This window comes from Apostichopus japonicus, chromosome 22 (assembly GCF_037975245.1).
Source record: "Apostichopus japonicus isolate 1M-3 chromosome 22, ASM3797524v1, whole genome shotgun sequence".
Taxonomy (NCBI): Eukaryota; Metazoa; Echinodermata; class Holothuroidea; order Aspidochirotida; family Stichopodidae; genus Apostichopus; species Apostichopus japonicus.
Window position 1 is genome coordinate 20616455 of NC_092582.1, and position 18122 is coordinate 20634576.

The window sequence follows — 18122 nt, forward strand, 5'->3', positions numbered from 1 at the left end:
ACTGCAGCAATACCAATTTTGCGAATTAGGAATTGCAGTTGCAGCGCGAATCGCACAAACAGTTCTCACATCCCGCATCAAATTTGAAGCAGTGCGGGAGGGTCGCGCACAATCACCGGGATTGTCCCCGCAGAGTGACTGGCAAATTACGGCCCCCACGAATCAATTTTAGTACCAGCGACAATAACCTAAAATCCCCACAAATCTCCGACCACATGGTAGCCTTACTTCACACTAAGTCAACTGCATGGAAATCTAACCTTGCCATCTGTTTATTCGCTCTAGTTGTGTCACAAATAAACAATAAAAATATCCATGTAAACTGTTATCTTCGGCCACATGTTAGCCTAACAACCACACTAAGTCAATGGGAAATGTAGTCTAACCATCGGTTTGCAAAAAATGCGTAGCTTAGTTTACAACTTTCAATTTTCTGGAAATCGGCATTTGTTTGGAAGGTATGTGCTATGTCTTATAGAGGGAATGTTATATTTTATATTGGAGTAGTTTCTAGTTGTTATTATTTCTTTACATCAATCTGGTAACATTTTACAGTAATTTTAAACAAGTTACGATGGTACAATTTGCTTTTCAGTTTGATTGGCCTATGCTTACATTTTCTAATTGAACCTGAATGGAGTTAAATAGGTAACGAATAGGTATGTTTAACTTCAAGTTCGTAACATTTCTATTTGTTCATAAACGGTATAATACTGAAAATAAGTACAAAATACTGTCGGAATGAAGGCAATATGTAATTAAAATTTACACTTTGGTAAAGATTGAAGATGGATTGTTTGTCTGAGATACTTTTTGAGATGGATATTTTGAGTAACTAATCTTAGCCCATTTCAAGCCATTAACAGAGGTGTTTAGGCCATTGGCTTAGCACAGTGCTGACTAGGTAGGATGTCATATTTTCGTATTTTGGAAATTTAAAAAAAAATCTTTTTTTTTCTTTCCGAGAAACTGCAGAGGTAATTTGGTACATACAAAAGGAGCTTTGTACTACAACGAAGCAAAAGGAAACAGAGGAAAATCACAACAATAATTGTTTCTATGACAAACTTTATTGCCGATTTCGTATAAACGGGATATTTTCTCATTTTCAAATAATCGGAATCGGTACGATTATGAAAAAAAATAATCGGTAATCGGTATTTTCTGTTATGCATAACCGTTTGAACACTACAGAATACAGATCTCTTCTGTGATATGTCAGCATAACAAAGCATTAGTAAATGACTAAGATGGAAGTAACTTTCCATTTGGGAGATGTTGTGTTTACACAATCTATTCTATTTTAGTTGATCTCAAGTTACCTCTGACCTTCAATAAGTATCTTTATATGAAGTATCATATTCATCCAAGATAACCCTCTTGAAATACTGCATTTGAACGGTTTCCCATTTCGACCTCAGCTGACCTCAAATGACCTTACACTCCATTTACTCAGTATGAGGCATCAACATACTAAGATGTCCATTGGTCAGAGATTCATGGTCATTTAAGCCAATAAGCATCTGTATGTATTTAAGCCATCTGTTTTGTTTCAAATGCTTTTCCAAAGGGAGATCAAATCTGAATTACCAGTTGCTATTATAATGAACAGATAGACAACACCATCAGTGGTGCGTACAAACATTATTGTCAAGAAGTTGCTGATACAATCTAAAAAAAGTCTAAAAATAGTCTCTTTTGTAGAATTTCAGTCATATGCTACATCAAATATTAGAGTATAATATCGGAAATGTTGTCATAATTTATTGTTCTACTCACCTTAGATTCCGTTCCTTTTAACTGGGAGACCACCTTTGCCTTTCCCAAGAAGCTTTGTCTGCCTAGGTTGTCTATTTTGGATTTCGGTGGCTTGAATATAGCATTCGATGGTAGAGGAACATACTCAAAGGGTTGACCAACCTTACAAAATAAACATTATTTATATACATTCACAGCAGCAGCAGTATGTATAGTAATGAGCTAACATAGTCATTGAAGAACATCAACACCATAACTCCATGAAAAGGGTGGGGGAAGTCTTGAGCAAAAGGTAGGCAATAGAAAACTAGAATAAAGTGTTTATGACAGATATTTAGACAAGATGCAAATACATAGAAATAAACATATAGATGAAGCAGAATAAGGGGCATTCCAGCCTCTTCTGTAACACCTCTTCTACCCATTAGTTCATGAATATATTTAATTCCTAAACCAAGCAAACAGTGGTGTATGTACACAAACTTGACATCAATTGCTGGTAACATTAAGATCTGAAAACTAAGGGCTCCTGATGACCTTGAAGATCAAAGCCTGATAATACTATAGGCATTAATATAAATGTACTTAAAGGATGCATTATGTAATTAGTTGAGGTGAGTGGTTAGTACAGGAATCCAATTAAGACTGTTACCAGTCAATTAGCTTATAAAGTGTATGGTAGGAAACTAAGATTGTCCATAAGATGATAAGGTGAAGAGTTATTTGTACTTACCAAACACTTTTTAAGAGCTTCATCGATGTATGAATGTTTCGGTTCTACTTTTGAGGACTGTGCCTCAGTGAGTAGGTGAGAAGTCCACTCATCCATTCCTGAGTGTAAGTAGCAAAATGCTTGGTTGTAAAGAATCTATGGGGACAAGGGTATGAGATTAGTGAAACTTGAATGACACAGCCACATCGACAGTAGTCTACACACTTGCAGCTTTCTCTATAAAGTACTTGTAGGTAGAATGTACTGTCTATGCGGTGCATTTGAAGACACTTTGGAGAGCTAGAGGAGGCTGTTACTGCTCATAAAGATAAGTTTTAATGGTATGTAGGAAGAGACTTAGTTTACTTACAAAGTACTTAATAGGGGCACTGACATTCTTGGTTCTGTCTATGAAAGGAAGTAATGGTAACATGGCTCCTATCTCTTTAGCTGACTATGATTTACAAATAATGCTGAGAAACAAAACTGTTGAGGGAAAAACTTGGCAAACATGTTTGATACACTGAAAAGGTACCCCACAGGAGACACTTGCACGGTTTTCACAATCAACGAACCTCTAGTTGTCTAACTGAATGAAAAGTTACATTGCATACTATAGTAAAACCATACCTTGCCACTCATTCATGTAACATGCAAACCAATGGCAAACACTTCTGGCTATTACTCTATGCTAATCTTTTAAAAATCTAAATGTATAATGGAAAACTGGCAGGGAAATAATAGACAAATGGAAAGGAGGTAAGAAATTTCTGGTTGAACGGAGTTGAACCAGTGACCTCTGAATTATTAGCCCAGTGCTCTATCAACTGAGCTATCCAGCCATTAGCTGGTGGTAAGCCCTATATAGCCAGTTTTTATTAAAAGCTGAATTTCTCATGAAATCCCTTCTCTGCTGCTTTCTGGTTGTATCGATTGATTCCTTGTTAGTCTGTATGCAAGGTACTGTGGCTTCTGACCGGTGCCCCCAAGAAAAGAAATGGCCACCAACTATGGGTTGCATTTCTCAGTTGGTAGAGGGCTGGACTTGTAATGATCTCGTAGTTTTGATTTCAGACAAGCTTTGGTATCAATTGTGTGATTACATACTTCACATTTATACAATTTATGGGCGAGACCAAGCTGAGAATAGTCGATTGTGTCCTTCCCCCTCAGCAGTTGCAGGGCTGCATCAAATGACTTCCAGGCATCATCATAATGTCTTTTCTTACACTGAACCTCTCCTAAAAGGAAATGACCAATTGCAAGGTGTTTGTCTTTATTGATGACTCCATGACATGTCTGGAAGAGAATAAAATACAAATGGGTTAATACAAAGGCAATGATTATACTTATCTTACCATATCTTACAACACATATTCTATACTTTTTCCATAACCAAACTGATTTTCTGAGATAAAAGTAGTCCTTGTTTGTGTAAACCTTGAACGGCATTTGACGCAAAGACAGCATCAAATTGTCCTTCTAATAAAAAAGAATCAACATCATTAAAGGTATATTAAGTTTCATTAAAGTTACAGTTCCCTCAAGATCATCTAATAAGTTTCTACAATATCAATCAACAGTCAAACTAGAAGTACCTTACATCTCTGCAACATTTTACCTTTGTTACTTGAGGTCAATAATAAACAGAATGTCATCCTCCCATGTTTCACATTAATTAGCAAGAAATAATGTTAGAGAATAATTCTGCTAATAGATAATGCAACAAGATCTTTCCCACAGTAATAACTTAGAAAAGAAAAATACTACTTTCAAAGGAACTTTAATGCCTTTGTGCTTAATGTGCTCACTGTTCTGTGTGACAAAAATGCTATGACTAAACCACAAAGGCTTAAATCATATTAAAATATAGTGCTGGGTGTACAAACTGACCTTCACAGCACCATCGGTGTCTCCCTGATCTATCAATGCTATCGTGATATTGAAGAGAATCTTAGCAGAAGGATCCTGTATGTTCAACCACTTTTCCAGTGCACTATCAATTTTGCCACTCTCGAAGGCTAACACACCTTCATGCCACATCTGAAGGCTATCTTTGTGTGACATCTTCTCGCCCTCCTGCCCAGGCTGAATTGGTTTGAAGGCATGGCTAGGAGGTGAAGGAGGTATGGATGGTGGTACAGGCTTTTCTTTACTATTGCTTCTGAGAGGGTTTGGAGATTTATCAGGTGTTCTTGGAGCAGATGGCTGGAAGAGTCAGAGAAATTGTTTCCTTGGGTTACATTTCAGGAGATTCTGTTTAGAGTGCTTCACATAAACAATTCCTTTGTCATACTTTCTCTCAACACAAAAAAGTTCATGCTCAAACAGATGGTTTCGGTATCTGCCAACATGGAAAATGTTATAAACGAATAACACTGTTAATGAGTTAATAACAATTCATTTATTCTACGTTGGCTACATTTATCTTCAGTAGGAAACTGTATTTAATTCAGATCATACAGTAGAAGAAATCCTTATTTTTGTTTCTGTATTGTGGTTTATTACCTGTACATTTAATAAATCTTTTTGAACAAGCTCCTTTGGATCATCCAGCAGATTACATTATATTATTGTGCCTTCAAGGAATTGACATTCCATGTCCTCTTACTACGTACTTGTTATGGTTAAGCTGAGACTCCTTACCTGCCCTGCTGGCTTTTGCCTGACACTAAGTGTTGATATAACTTTCTTTTGACCCAAGAAGTTGATATCTTTCAGATTCTCAACTTTGCTCTGTGGTGGTCTGAAAACCTCTGTAGGCAGCAAGATAGGATCATAGAGGACTTCTCCCTGCAAAGCAAAATAGAGTAACAAATTACGAGTTTGTAACATAACAAGGTGTAGGGTTATCAAAAGTACCTTCTTATAATGAAAAGGTTTACTCAACCATTTCAATTGATCACAAACACAGATATTGGAATATCCAAATTGTGCCTTACCATAGAAGAGTATTTTATTCTTCAAAGCAGTACAGAGATACATTGCTTCTCTGCTTCTGGTAACCTCAAAAATTCTTTATTCATCCTAAGAATACACTTTAAGATCTTGTTACCTTAAATTGTTTCATCTTTTTTCACAAGTTCAGAAGAAAATAAAATTCCTTTCTCAATGTTCTATATGACCAATAACTGTATTCACACTTATATAATACTAGGCATGGGATAGAACATGCATGTCTGTCTATTGTTTAATATGTGAAATTAATGGAAGTCTAACAAGAATGCAAAAATGCATTGTGGTTTTGATGATGTACAGTAACATGAGCAGTTTTACAACGTACTTGATCCTAGTAATACAGTATTAAGCAATGTCATGTGACAACAACAACAAGAGCATCAATGACGCAGTATCTCAATACTGGAAGTTCTAATTTTGATTCCTAGTTTCATATCTTTGCTCTGTCTCTACAATTATCAATATCAATATAATATTTTTGGTCATATAGTTTGACGTCAATGATAACAGTCAAATAAGAAGAGGCGAACAACTCGACCATATTCTTGATGCCCGCCTTGAGAAAGCTAGGCCTATCGACCTACTGTACGTTACTGTAGACTGTAGTGGTAACTACCACCAAAACTGTGTACACTTCCAAGTATCAAAACAACCCACGTTTTTCCATCTCAATAATTTTGACATGAAGATTTCGTGGATTTTTGATTTGGAAAAAAATAATGTACAAGTAGATTACAAGGTTTTAACTGAAAGTGATGGGTGGCCTCCTCCTCCCCTTATAGCCACCCCAGTTCCTCTCCATTTTAGTTTTTTCTTTTAATTCTTTGAATATTTGATGTCAAACATCACAGGTTCAAAAGAAAGCTAAACATACTTCTTATAACCTTATAGTTATACATCTTATCCTTATAAATAAAACATAACCTTATCCAATTTTTATAGTCTTATAAAAGTTGTGATGCTATGGCTGGCTCCTCTTTTATACATACTCCACTGAAAATAAAATGTGATAGATTATAATTTTTGTTTTTAATTCCTTCTTTTTTTTGGGGGGGGGGGGGTAAAGAAATATACCAAACAAGCTGTTAATTCATGATGCTTCATTCTAGAAATGCACAATATACACTCTATTCCAAATGAATAGTTGTTGTATTATCCCATTCACATTATGTTAAATTTATGGAGTCACAGTTAAAATATAAGTTGGAAACTTAAGTTAAAATTAAAACACACTGTAAGGCAATCAAACAAACTTACTGTACCCTGGCCCAAAACTGCCTGAACACCACCAGTACAATGCTAATGTGGCCATTACTAAATGAAGGCCTAATATAGGATGCACTGGGCCTAGCCTAAACTTGTAAACACAACAATGTGTATACGTAATTATACAAAAATACCTGATGGGCAATCAAACAAACTTATCATGACTCTTGCTCTGAAAAACTACCTGAACACCAGTACAATCCTTGAATTGATATTACTAAAACCATGGAGCTATAAACAGACAAAGTCCTAATATAAATTAAATGCAGTACAACAATGTGTATATGAAATTAGTGTGCAGTACCAGCAGCATATCTCACAACAGTACAGAAAATTGGTCGCGAGGGTGGCCATTTTCCTATATCTAACATGTAGCTGCCATAAGTCATAGCCAATCTGCTACAAACCAGACTTGGAGGCGGGGCTTGAGTCATAGCCAATCTGCTACAAACCAGACTTGGAGGCGGGGCTTAATTATCAAAAACAAGGAAACAAACAAGTTTTGGAGCGTGTGCAAAAAAGCCTTGTTTCAACGGTTTTTCAGAGTGATTTGGCCAAATTTGGACATAAATCGGTGAAAAAGTCATAGAAAGAGATACAATTCTGGAATAAAAAATAGTAACTTTTGTTGGCCTATATGATATATGCTTGCTCTGGAAATTCCAGAGAAAAAGAACTTTGTATGAAGACGCTGAAAATTTTTTAAGAGAAGGGAGAGTCCCACTTACTGTTACAATATCTCTATACATGTAATGTATTGAGATAAAAATTCACAATGACACAGGCTGTTCTGAAATGACTATTGACCTCATCAACAGGCTTCTTGTACTAAATGTTAAACACATTACATACTAAATATGACAACTGTCCTTGTTGAAATCTTGTTTAAAACATGGTTTTCACAATTTGACCCCTGGTGACCCCAAATGACCTTTGACCTTCACCAAAACAATAGGCTTCTTTAACTCATTGTGGTACTTCTACACACCAAATCTGAAATTGGTCCGACCTTCCCATGAGATATCGTGTTTACAAACTGGGCGTCACAATAAAAACACACACTGACACACACTGACACACATACGCCATCGAAAATGCAAGGTTACGATTATCATCGAAGCCAAAAAGCAGCTCTATTTCCTCGAATGGAATTTAAATGCCTTGGAATGCTAAGTCTTAAGCTTCCCTTTTCAGGAGTTCTTGTTTACTTTTTTCTCTTTCATTTACTGGGAAAGATCCACTTGTGACGAGGCTGTTCAGTGCACCTCCCAGCATTCACTTGTTACTTCCTGGTTCTATTGCTTCACTTGATAGATTAAGGGTGAATAAAAAAAAACATGGGCCTACTGGATGGGAAGGATTATACAATGGAGAGGGCAACTAATGTGGCACATAATCAGTGTTGGTTTGACTGAACAGTCAATGACTTGGACTCGCTTCACACTATTTTAACTTGTGACTTGACTTGACAATAAATGACTTGTAACTTGAAAATAAATCAATTGTGACATGATTTATTTCTTCAAATTACTAGAGTAGTCGCTGCCAAGTTATTATAACAAAATTAGAAAGAAATACGATGTACATATTTAAGTGCCCAAGGGTTCCATGCTTAGAGAAGTATTAAAGTGTTGTGTGTCATCACCCAATATCATAACGTTTATTTATGCACACATTTACCATAATTAACCAATGACTGTATTCCAAGCTTGGATGCAATCTGATTTAAGGTGATGGGGTTATTGCAAGTTTTAAAATTGACCCCTCTCCGCAAAAAATGGGCCCCATAAATGTAGCGCCTGAATGGTCCCAAAAATTTTGACTCAAAAATATATTTTCCCAAAAAAAATTGAATCCTGAAAATGTCGGCCCAAATGGTCCCAAACATATTGGGTACCACAAATTCAGGCCCAAAGAAGGTGTCCCAAAATGCAATTGAGGTGGATATAAACTTTGGACTGCATAGGTTCCTTTGTTTTCAGTATTGGAACCAAAAAACCCGCAAGTTTATATTTTTCTTATTTTGCATGTTCTAGAACATAGCAATCTGGTAATAAGTACTAATTTTGAACTGAGCTTCAACCTAAACCTTGGCATTTAGTGCCATTTACACCAGCATGTTATTTGGCAACCCTTTGACGGCACCAAATTATGAAGAAAAAAGAAACCAAGATTTGCTACTGACATATTGCATTATAATATTTTAGTATCACAACATTTCATACCTCTTCAGCAAGATATGTTTTGAAGGTGCCCTGACTTTTTTTAAATGCGTTTACTTTATTATATATAATTCTATAAATAGTAAAAATTCCATTATTATCCTTTCTTTATGGGAGTTTTGTGGTAGCATGTGCAATGAGGTGTATATTATATTCTATTGATTCTTATAAATGGAGGTGTTATAGTTTCAGTTTGGTGATACCCCTGGTGGTACACAGGCTCTGTCTATTTAATAGCTGTGGTTTATAAAGATATTGTGAATATTGTTTTGTTTCATGTTTGATATTGCTTAGGGAAACCCCATATAAGTAGCATCCTGTTTCTACTGTTGTCTGAAGGTTGCTGATGTTTACTGACTACTGGCATGTTCCTTTAGTATATGTTACTATTCCTTGTTTTCAAATTAAGAGCGACTCTAGAATAGGGATACTGCATGTAGTTTATCCGTTCATCTTAGTCACACATGGTCTAAACTATGGACCTTTTACTTTCACATTCTCCAGATATTGGCACTTACCTTTAGAGACTGTATGGCATCTTTCATACGTTCACCTTGTATCTCGTCTGTTGCTGTTTTCAAACCTTCTTCAAGGACTTCTATTGCCCAATCAAATTCTTTCATCATGGTTGCTAATGTGAGGGCCAAGTCATAAATTATCTGTTGGACAAGTGCCCACAGAACACAGATCATAAATGTGATATTTACTAAAACCATAGTACTAAGAATATATGCATGGAAGGCGCTCACAGTGTTTGCAGAATTTAACTTTATGGAATATTCATTCAACTATTAATGGCTTATCCCTTTGCTACAACTTTTTGATTAAAACATTTGTGTTTTAATGATACTCATACGATTATTATGGTAAACGAAAGAACACATCAACAAATAATGAATCTCAATAGACTGAGTCCACAGCTAGCCAATGCAATCTTGCTTTGACCAGATTTGTATTCCATCAGATATAAATTCACTGTTAACTTCCATCCATTATCAAATGCTGTACCAAGAAAACTAAACTGCAAATCGTTAAGTTATAGCCTCATTATAAATTCAATCTCTACAGTCTAAATCATGTGTTATTTTTAAATATTACTGTGTAGTTAAATAATGAGACATTCATGAAGATATACTATTGGCCGATTTGCCAAGGTCAAGCCTTTGTGGGAATGAAAAATTCACAGAGTACCAAAAAAGAGTGTTGGGTTACGGAACTGTATGTACATAGGTGTTAAATACTGGATTGCATGACAAGGCTTAAAGAATGATATTTCAACTAAATTTGAGACCTGTCACGGTTACAGGTAGGGGCCCCTCAAAATGTAGGTGTTTTTTGTAAGTCACCTACAGCTCACCAGTTTTACATTATTGGGTAAAACAATGAATAATTATGAAGATTATCTATTAACTTAGATTGCATTTGGGTCCAAACATGAAAATATTTTTTTTATTATTTTTTTTTTGCATGGAGAAAAACCACACTAAAAAACACTTGCCCCTCAAAACGCTGGTCAACAATTTTGCTAATAACTTTCCGGGAACGTGATGAATTAACAACAAATTTTGACTGGTTCACTCATTTTAAACTCTCTAAGGGTTATTTAAAAATTGATTGTGTTTCTTGTATTTTTTCCCACTGAGGTTCCCAAAATGCTGGTGTATTGCCCCTCAGAATGCTGATTTTCCCTAATGAAAAATACAAAACATGACACCTCCTTTACAAAATTTTTTTTTGTTTTCCCATTCCTTGGCATATTGACAGTCAACAAATGGAAAAATATTCCCCACTAAAGTAATAAAAGAGCAAAAGTAACCAACAAACATCCTAAAGACAATTAACAATACTTTGGATTTCTTCTAACTCAACTACTGTATCTACACTTCTAAATATGGCTCCTGACATTGCTGTCAAGAACATTCCAAATCTTCTTATATCAACAACTGAACGTGGTTCTCAAACACATGAATCCCTGTTGTCAGCGTACAAGTTATTAGATCGACACTTAGCAGCACAGAAGGTAGCAAGACCAGTTGTCATTGTTTCTGATGGCCACCGTTCCAGATTTGATATTGAGGTGTTGAGGTTCTTGAGGGCAAAAGAAATGCATCTTTTCATCACTCCACCTGATACCACTGGAGTCACACAATTACATGACCAAATCAATCAAAATTTGCACTGTGAATACCATAACAGCAAGGGAGAACTCTTTTCAGCAGAATGCACAGTCAACAGGGATGGTTTCAGGAAGAAATTGGCAGATGTTTGGCCACGGTAGGCAAACAAACTTGAAATAATAAAAAATGCAGCAAAACGTGTTGGTGTAACCATGGAGCTATAAATCCCAGGTTTATAGCTGCATGGTGTACAGTAACTAACCATGGCCTGAGTGTTGAATGGATGCAAAAGGACAAATTTGTTCAAGCATCATCTGTTATTCAAGATGAAACTGATGAAACAGCAGGACCTTCATCATCAACTTCCAACACATCAATGGTTGAGTCGCCAGTTGGTATCAAGAAGTACACCAAGCAGTACTATACGCAAAAACTGGAGAACTCATTAGAAACCATCCAGAAGCTTGAAGATTCATTCAAGAGTACACCATTGGAGGAGATTGATGGACTACTGACAATTTAAGAAAGTGAAGCCAAAACCAAAGGTAACAAGTAACATGAGGGTAACTCAAGTCTATGGATCCATGGAAGGACAACAAATATAAGAGTCAGTGGAGTTATTGAATAAAGAGAACGAAGCAAGGGACAAAGCCAGACAAGACAATAAGTTGAAGAAACAGTGTAATCTAGAGACATTTTTGAAGTGCAAGTCACTGTGTTTGCTTGAAACCAGAAGGCAAGTTTGAGGCAGAGAAGTTGAAACTGTGTCCCAAATGCTTGAATGTGCTGGCTTCCCAATTATATGCAGTAAAGCTGCATGTAAAGATGAAAATAGAGTCAAGCCTGATATGATTTTGCCTGCTTGCACACAAGGGAAGTGTGTGCGTCGGCGACTTCTTGTTGATGACTCATCTGTTGAAGAGATGTCTGTAGATGATATTGAGGTTGAAGGTGCAGAAGAGGTTGAGGTTGATGGTGCAGATGACGTTGAGGTTGAAGGTGTAGATGCTGTCGAGGTTGAAGGTGTAGATGTGATGGGGTTAAGAAGGTTGGATATGAAGGATGTGAAAGTGGTGATGTGGGTTAAGGTGAAATATGAAGAAGTGTTTATTGGTAGAGTTCTACAAAAGGTGGGAGATGAAGTCTGTGTGAGATGTTTAGAGAAGCCATTTGGATTAGATAAGGGTATGCCACAAGAAATGGAAAAAGAGTCTGCTCCCATATTTTATGGTGAAGTGTATGAAGCAGAAGTGCAACCAGGGATGGTGAAATGTGGAAGAATGTAGAAATACATTTATCAATAAACATGTGCATGTGAAATGAAAAATTGATTAATTTGATAGTTTAGTTATTACACTTTACAAGTTTGTCTTTTCTGATGATGCTTTATTTGTTTAATTAAAGTTTCAAATGATAAAGTTGTTTATTACCTGTTAAATATAAATTGTTACAGTTAAAAACAGATTGTTCTTTCTTCAGCTACATGAAACTGTTACATGTGAATGTAGGTTCTTTAAAGTGTAATTAATATTCGTTTATACTATATGTGTGTGGTACTGTATTTTGCGCCAACCCATAAGCACCCACCCAGTTGAACTGACCCACAATGTTAAAAATCTTAAAGGTAGCAAAACTTACATCCAAATGAGATCTTCATTTATGTAGTAGTCATTTTGGCAGTATGTTGTGAATTGTACATATCTTAGTAAATGTAATGGACATAGAATTGAGGGAATACTGTAGAAGGAAATAGTAAATATTTCTCAGAACATTTAAAAAAAAAATGTGAGCAACTTATTTAATGTAGTTAAATTACAAAATATGTGAGGTAAGTGTTTATTTTTGGTGTTATTGGTGCAAAATTATATGTTTCATGTAAAAATACCGTTTTGATATTACACTATAATGGATTTATTAATTTTTCATATTTGTTTTTATTGACCCTCAAAACGCTGGTTTAATGCCCCTCAAAATGCTGATTCTGATCAAGTAATGATGTTTTCAAAAATATCAAGTTACGTACAAAGTGCTATATTTCACTGATCATCATTCTACAAACATGTAATTTTGCAATGTAAATTACCCCCTAGTTGTCCGTTTTTGATGCAGTGCCAAGAAGGTACACTTCAATTAATAGCAAATTTTAGATGCACGGTAAGCAAATAGATGATTGTACCCATATATTTTTTTGGAAACTATAAAATAATTTTTGAGTTGTTGGCAATTTTAAATTCATCATACATATATCCTATCTAAAAAGTATAATAGAAAGTTCATGACAGGTTCAGTTTTTTTTCTAGTCAATAATATTTGTTCACCTACATTTTGAGGGGCACCAGCATTCTGAGGGGCCCCTACCTGTACATGTAATTATTAACATCAAGAAATAGCAGCTACTGTACAAAGGAAAACTAGACTAAGAGAATGATCATCACAAAGTTACCATTTACTTACATCACATTCTCTTAACACAAATTTGAGTCCCAACTGAGTGTAGTCAATCTTAGGGTTTCCACGCAGACATTTTTGAGACTTCTCGTAGTGTTGTCTGGACTTGTTGTATTGCTCCAGTTTAGCATAAGTCAAGCCAAGTGCAAAATGTCCAATGGCCATATGAGGATCACGCTCAGTGCATGCCAAAAAATTCTGTGGTAAAGTGAAAGATAAACAAAGTTCTGGTAAAATGAAATGTTGCAATAAGGTGGTATACTACAGTACTGCTGAAAGGAACCAGAATGAGGAAGATCTTAACAGAAAATAAGCTATACGGATTGCTGCATCCTTTGATCCTTCAGGAATCCTTAAAGTAAGTTAGTGTTCAAGCGATGCAACATTTTCCACAACAAATTTGAGAAAACATGCATGTACATACATTTAACACTGTTGTTGCACTAATTTACGTCACAACAGCAATTTTTTTTTTTTAATACTTTCAGAAATTCTGCTACCCCTCCAGACAAGCATGAATGTTTTGATAGCAGACATACTTTATGTATACTGTACTAGCCTACTTTGCACATAAGGATCACAACAGAAGTACAGCAGTTTATCCACAGCTGCTGAGGTCAATAATAATTGCAGAGTTTTGGATGATAATAAACACTTTATCTGTAAAAAGCATTGCAACAGTTTCATGGTTCAGTTTGATACCTAAAAAAAAAAATCAAACAGGGTCAATTAACACTAGCAGAGGAGTAGATGACAGTTGATGCCTGTCAGAGACAAATATATACTGTACCCTAACACTTTAAAGAGTTCTGAACTAGCCCATGAGGCAATGACCTACACGTAGATGGTTTCTAACACATTAAAGAGTTCTGAACTAGCCCATGACCTACACGTAGCTGGTTTGCTTCACAATAATAATATTTGTCTCACCGTTACAGCTTTCGAGTAGTTTCTCTTTCGAAACCAAAGTGCACCAACATTGAAATAAATCTTGGCAGAAGTATCAATAATTTGTTCAAAGTTGGTCAGACAAGCATCAATGTTACCATCTTCCAGTTCTTTAATGGCTTTATACCAGATCTGGATGGTATCCTTGTGGGTAACCTTTTCACCCATTTCCCAAGCTTCCTTGTCTCCTGAATTCTCAAACTGTAATCAAAGAGAGACATGCAAAAACTTAACATGGAGTTCCTTTTTGCACACAAACAGTTTTGTATACACTTAGCACTATGATTGCAATTGCCATGCGGTTCATATTATTTATGAAACATGACCAATGTTCAGGTCACATGACCCATCATACATTTTTGTTTAAATATATATCGTACAGTTTTCCTTGATACCTTGTGCAGGGCAGACAACCTTCACATTTAACTGACATTGCAGAAGAAGTTTTGCAACATTCTGCTTTGCTACCTTACTAAAGGAACAGGTAGGAACTATTTACTATGCTACTACAGACACCAACAAACTACTTAGTAAGTTCATTTTAGAACAAACATTGTGAGCAGATATATGGAAGAGAGAATGGGCCTCAATGATCAAACAACATTTACAAAGAATGACCAAATGGAGATGGACAGGTTCCAGTGTTCAAAGAAATTTAATTAGAATTGCTACATCATTAAGTTACTAGGCTAACATCTGTTCCTTTTATCATAATGTCAAAATGGATATTGAAGACCCTGACAATTATGTGTATCTTTGTGATAATTTGTGTTGGCAGAATTTACAACAGAAAGTGAGGTACGTGCAACAGCTTTTAGATGTTGCTAAATTCAGTGACTATGACACGCTTGCCAAGTAATTGTTGTAACATGCTTAACGAATGGTCGTACTGTACCCGAGTCTGAGTTTCATACTAGTTTAATACTTTAATGGTAAACAGTCTTTCCAGCAACAATATTTTATTCACAACCTGTAAGATCTACCATGTTCTCTAGATGTTCGATTTTGACAGGTTGTCTAGAGGAAGATGATGAATCTGAATCTGTCACTAATTTACAAATATCCCTCCCTGTACGAGGGAGCTATTCACCCAACCATCGGTTCAACAAGGATGATGCTTTTGCTTATTTATCCGATTGTGGGATAAAATAGCCATCCACTGGTGCTTTCTTCATCTCTTCGATTGTCAGTTCAATAAGGATGGATTTAATTGATCGTCAGTTAAATAAGCGATGCACTGGTGCTTATTTACTCTATGGCTGGTTACAGAAGGTATGCCTTGTTTAATGCTTATTTAGCAGAGAAGAAAAATGTTTGTTCAATTTGATTTTGGGGGAGGGGGGCAGGGGCCCTGCAGGTAAGCAGTCTTGTTTGCATTGTCAATGCTGCCAGTCACTTATACAATGGAAAGAGAAACCTTCTGGTATACTTTTCTGTTGTAAGATGATAGTTGGTAAAGCTACTGAACTCCATCATTGTACGATGAGTTTGTGTTCACTGAACACTATGTACACTAAGATAGTATGAATAATTCAAAGTCTGCACAATTTAATTGATTAGAGAATTTAGAGTAGATGCATAGACACAAATCCTTTCCTCTGTAACTTTGGCTTGACGCTGCACTCAGCTCACACACTCACTGTGATACAAGAGGGCCATGTTTGTTTACCTGATGATCAGATTTAGCCTCAACATTTTGTAATTTATGTAGGTCTAGGATACAACTTAACTTTAAACATATCAAATAATGCAGCTATACTGTAAATCTTTTGTTGTGTGATCTTTAATTTTGAATGTGTCAGAACTTTCAGATCCTTTGGCTTTTCCAACTGGGGGCTCCACAGGGATTCTAATGGCAGAAAACTGGGTCATGTGACCTTGGGTATTGTGCTCATCAAATTAAAAATTGCAAATATCACATACATTTAAATATTAAATACCAGAATAACACTAGGCACACCATGAAGACACTTAAATACGAGTTCTCATGGCATGAAAAGCAAATGTGACCTGGCTATAGGGTTCAGCAATGTCAGACTGTGACATTGCAAGAGTTCAAACAACATAATCAAGCATATATTTACATTCAAACTATGTCTAGGTGTAGGCTAGATGTTATTTTATGGACATAGAATAAACCAACTGTCAATAAGAAAAAAGGATTAAATCTGAACGAATATTGCTCTTACTTCGATCTCCATTCTCTTAGGAGTGTATCCAACAACTGTTCCACAAATTAAAATATGTATTCAGATCTCAAGCTGCCGTCAGCAAATTGTCCTAACTCCGATACAGTTTGACACACTTCATCAATGGAGATGTGCTAGTGCAAATGTCTGGTGTGTGATAACAAGACAACAGCTTGAGTGCATGAACGTATTATTTGTACATGTGCCATGTGTATATAAACGTTAGTCAAGGCGATTGACTTCTGAATATTAACCAAGACCTAACGCGGAAACAAACTGCTATAACCTGATTTCCTTCTCATTGCAAAAGCACTTACCCGTGGATCTTTTTACATACCAAGCATTGATACCGGACACTATGGATAGTCTGGACTGGAAGTCTGGAAGTAATCCGATTATCGCTGTTACCTTTCACCTGTACATGTGTATGTGTTAAAGCGGAACAACACTATGAGTTGTCTGTGACTGTTTTGTTTGTCATCCTGCACAGTGGTATGGCGGGCCATCAGTCTCAAATTATGGGAGATCGACTTATGTATGTATGTCTTCCCGCAAGCAGGAACTCGCGAAAGAAGCCATGGAGGCTTATAGACTCGCAAGCTGACCGAAGCCAATCTCTCGGCACACATCCATTTAACGTCCATGTCGGGAAGTTGTTATTGAACAACACCCTTGCCAGACGACACTTATACCGATTTAAATCGACATATACCAGTTTCCTTCGACTTATACTAGTTTCCAGCAGCTGAAATTGACTTCTACCGATTTAAATCGACATATACCCAGGGGCGTATCCAGGGGGGCGTAACAGGCGCCCCCCCCCCTATTGGCCGTCACCAAAAAAAAGGTAAGCAAAAAAAAAAAAAAAATTGATGACGACCTTTATGTGAGATGTCGGTGATTGCTCAACCCCCCTCTCCCGTATGCTTTATTTTGTGTTTGCCAAAAAAAGGTTCTGGCGAAGTTCGGCGGCATAATAGTTTTAGAAACATAGATGGTAATTGTGTTTGTATTATCGCGTAGCACAGGGCGTGGATAAGGCCTCTGGGCATTGCCTTGGACTATGATGAAATTGTCAACATCTACAGTCGCAAGCACCCACGAAGGATGACATTTCTTAACCCAATGGAAGAGAAGTAATTATCTCTGCATCAATTTCAGTCAAATTTAGCAGTAATGCAACCACTGTACAGTCAGACCATTTTGCTATTGTTGCCAAACTTCATGTTGTAAAAACATTGATAAACTAAAGTAAAATTCATAAATTTCTTAAAGGCTTCGATGGTGAAACTTGGCAATCACCAGATTTCCCAGTCGGTCACAAGTTTTACAAACACTAAGTGACATGCCAGCCATACTAAATTGTGCATTTTGTGTCCATTTTTACTGGAAATGTTGCTTATTATTAAGGTCGAAAAATGGATCACATATGGCACCATTTTGCATTTCAGCCCTTCTTCGATAGCAAAAAGTGTCCACCCCTCCCCTTAGACCCATCCCCCAG

The 18122-nt window shown here is 36.4% G+C and overlaps 1 protein-coding gene across 3 annotated transcripts in view; it reads right to left on the reverse strand.

The window, feature by feature from the left end:
* LOC139964117 (uncharacterized) overlaps positions 1-17105 on the reverse strand; it is a 24051-nt gene extending 6946 nt beyond the window's left edge. Inside the window, exons 1-9 of one of the 3 annotated variants that reach the window (XM_071965477.1) lie at positions 16956-17105; positions 14412-14630; positions 13488-13679; positions 9435-9575; positions 5117-5263; positions 4364-4678; positions 3578-3769; positions 2492-2626; positions 1780-1920 (exon numbers count right to left, since the gene is read on the reverse strand). In XM_071965477.1, the coding sequence (XP_071821578.1) occupies positions 1780-1920; positions 2492-2626; positions 3578-3769; positions 4364-4678; positions 5117-5263; positions 9435-9575; positions 13488-13679; positions 14412-14597 (1449 nt within the window). In that variant the 5' untranslated portion in view covers positions 14598-14630; positions 16956-17105. Of the gene's footprint in view, positions 1-1779; positions 1921-2491; positions 2627-3577; positions 3770-4363; positions 4679-5116; positions 5264-9434; positions 9576-13487; positions 13680-14411; positions 14631-16618; positions 16902-16935 lie in introns of those variants that run through there. The other 2 variants (XM_071965476.1, XM_071965475.1) reach the window with 2 other exon arrangements.
* Between the last annotated feature and the right edge of the window lie 1017 nt (positions 17106-18122).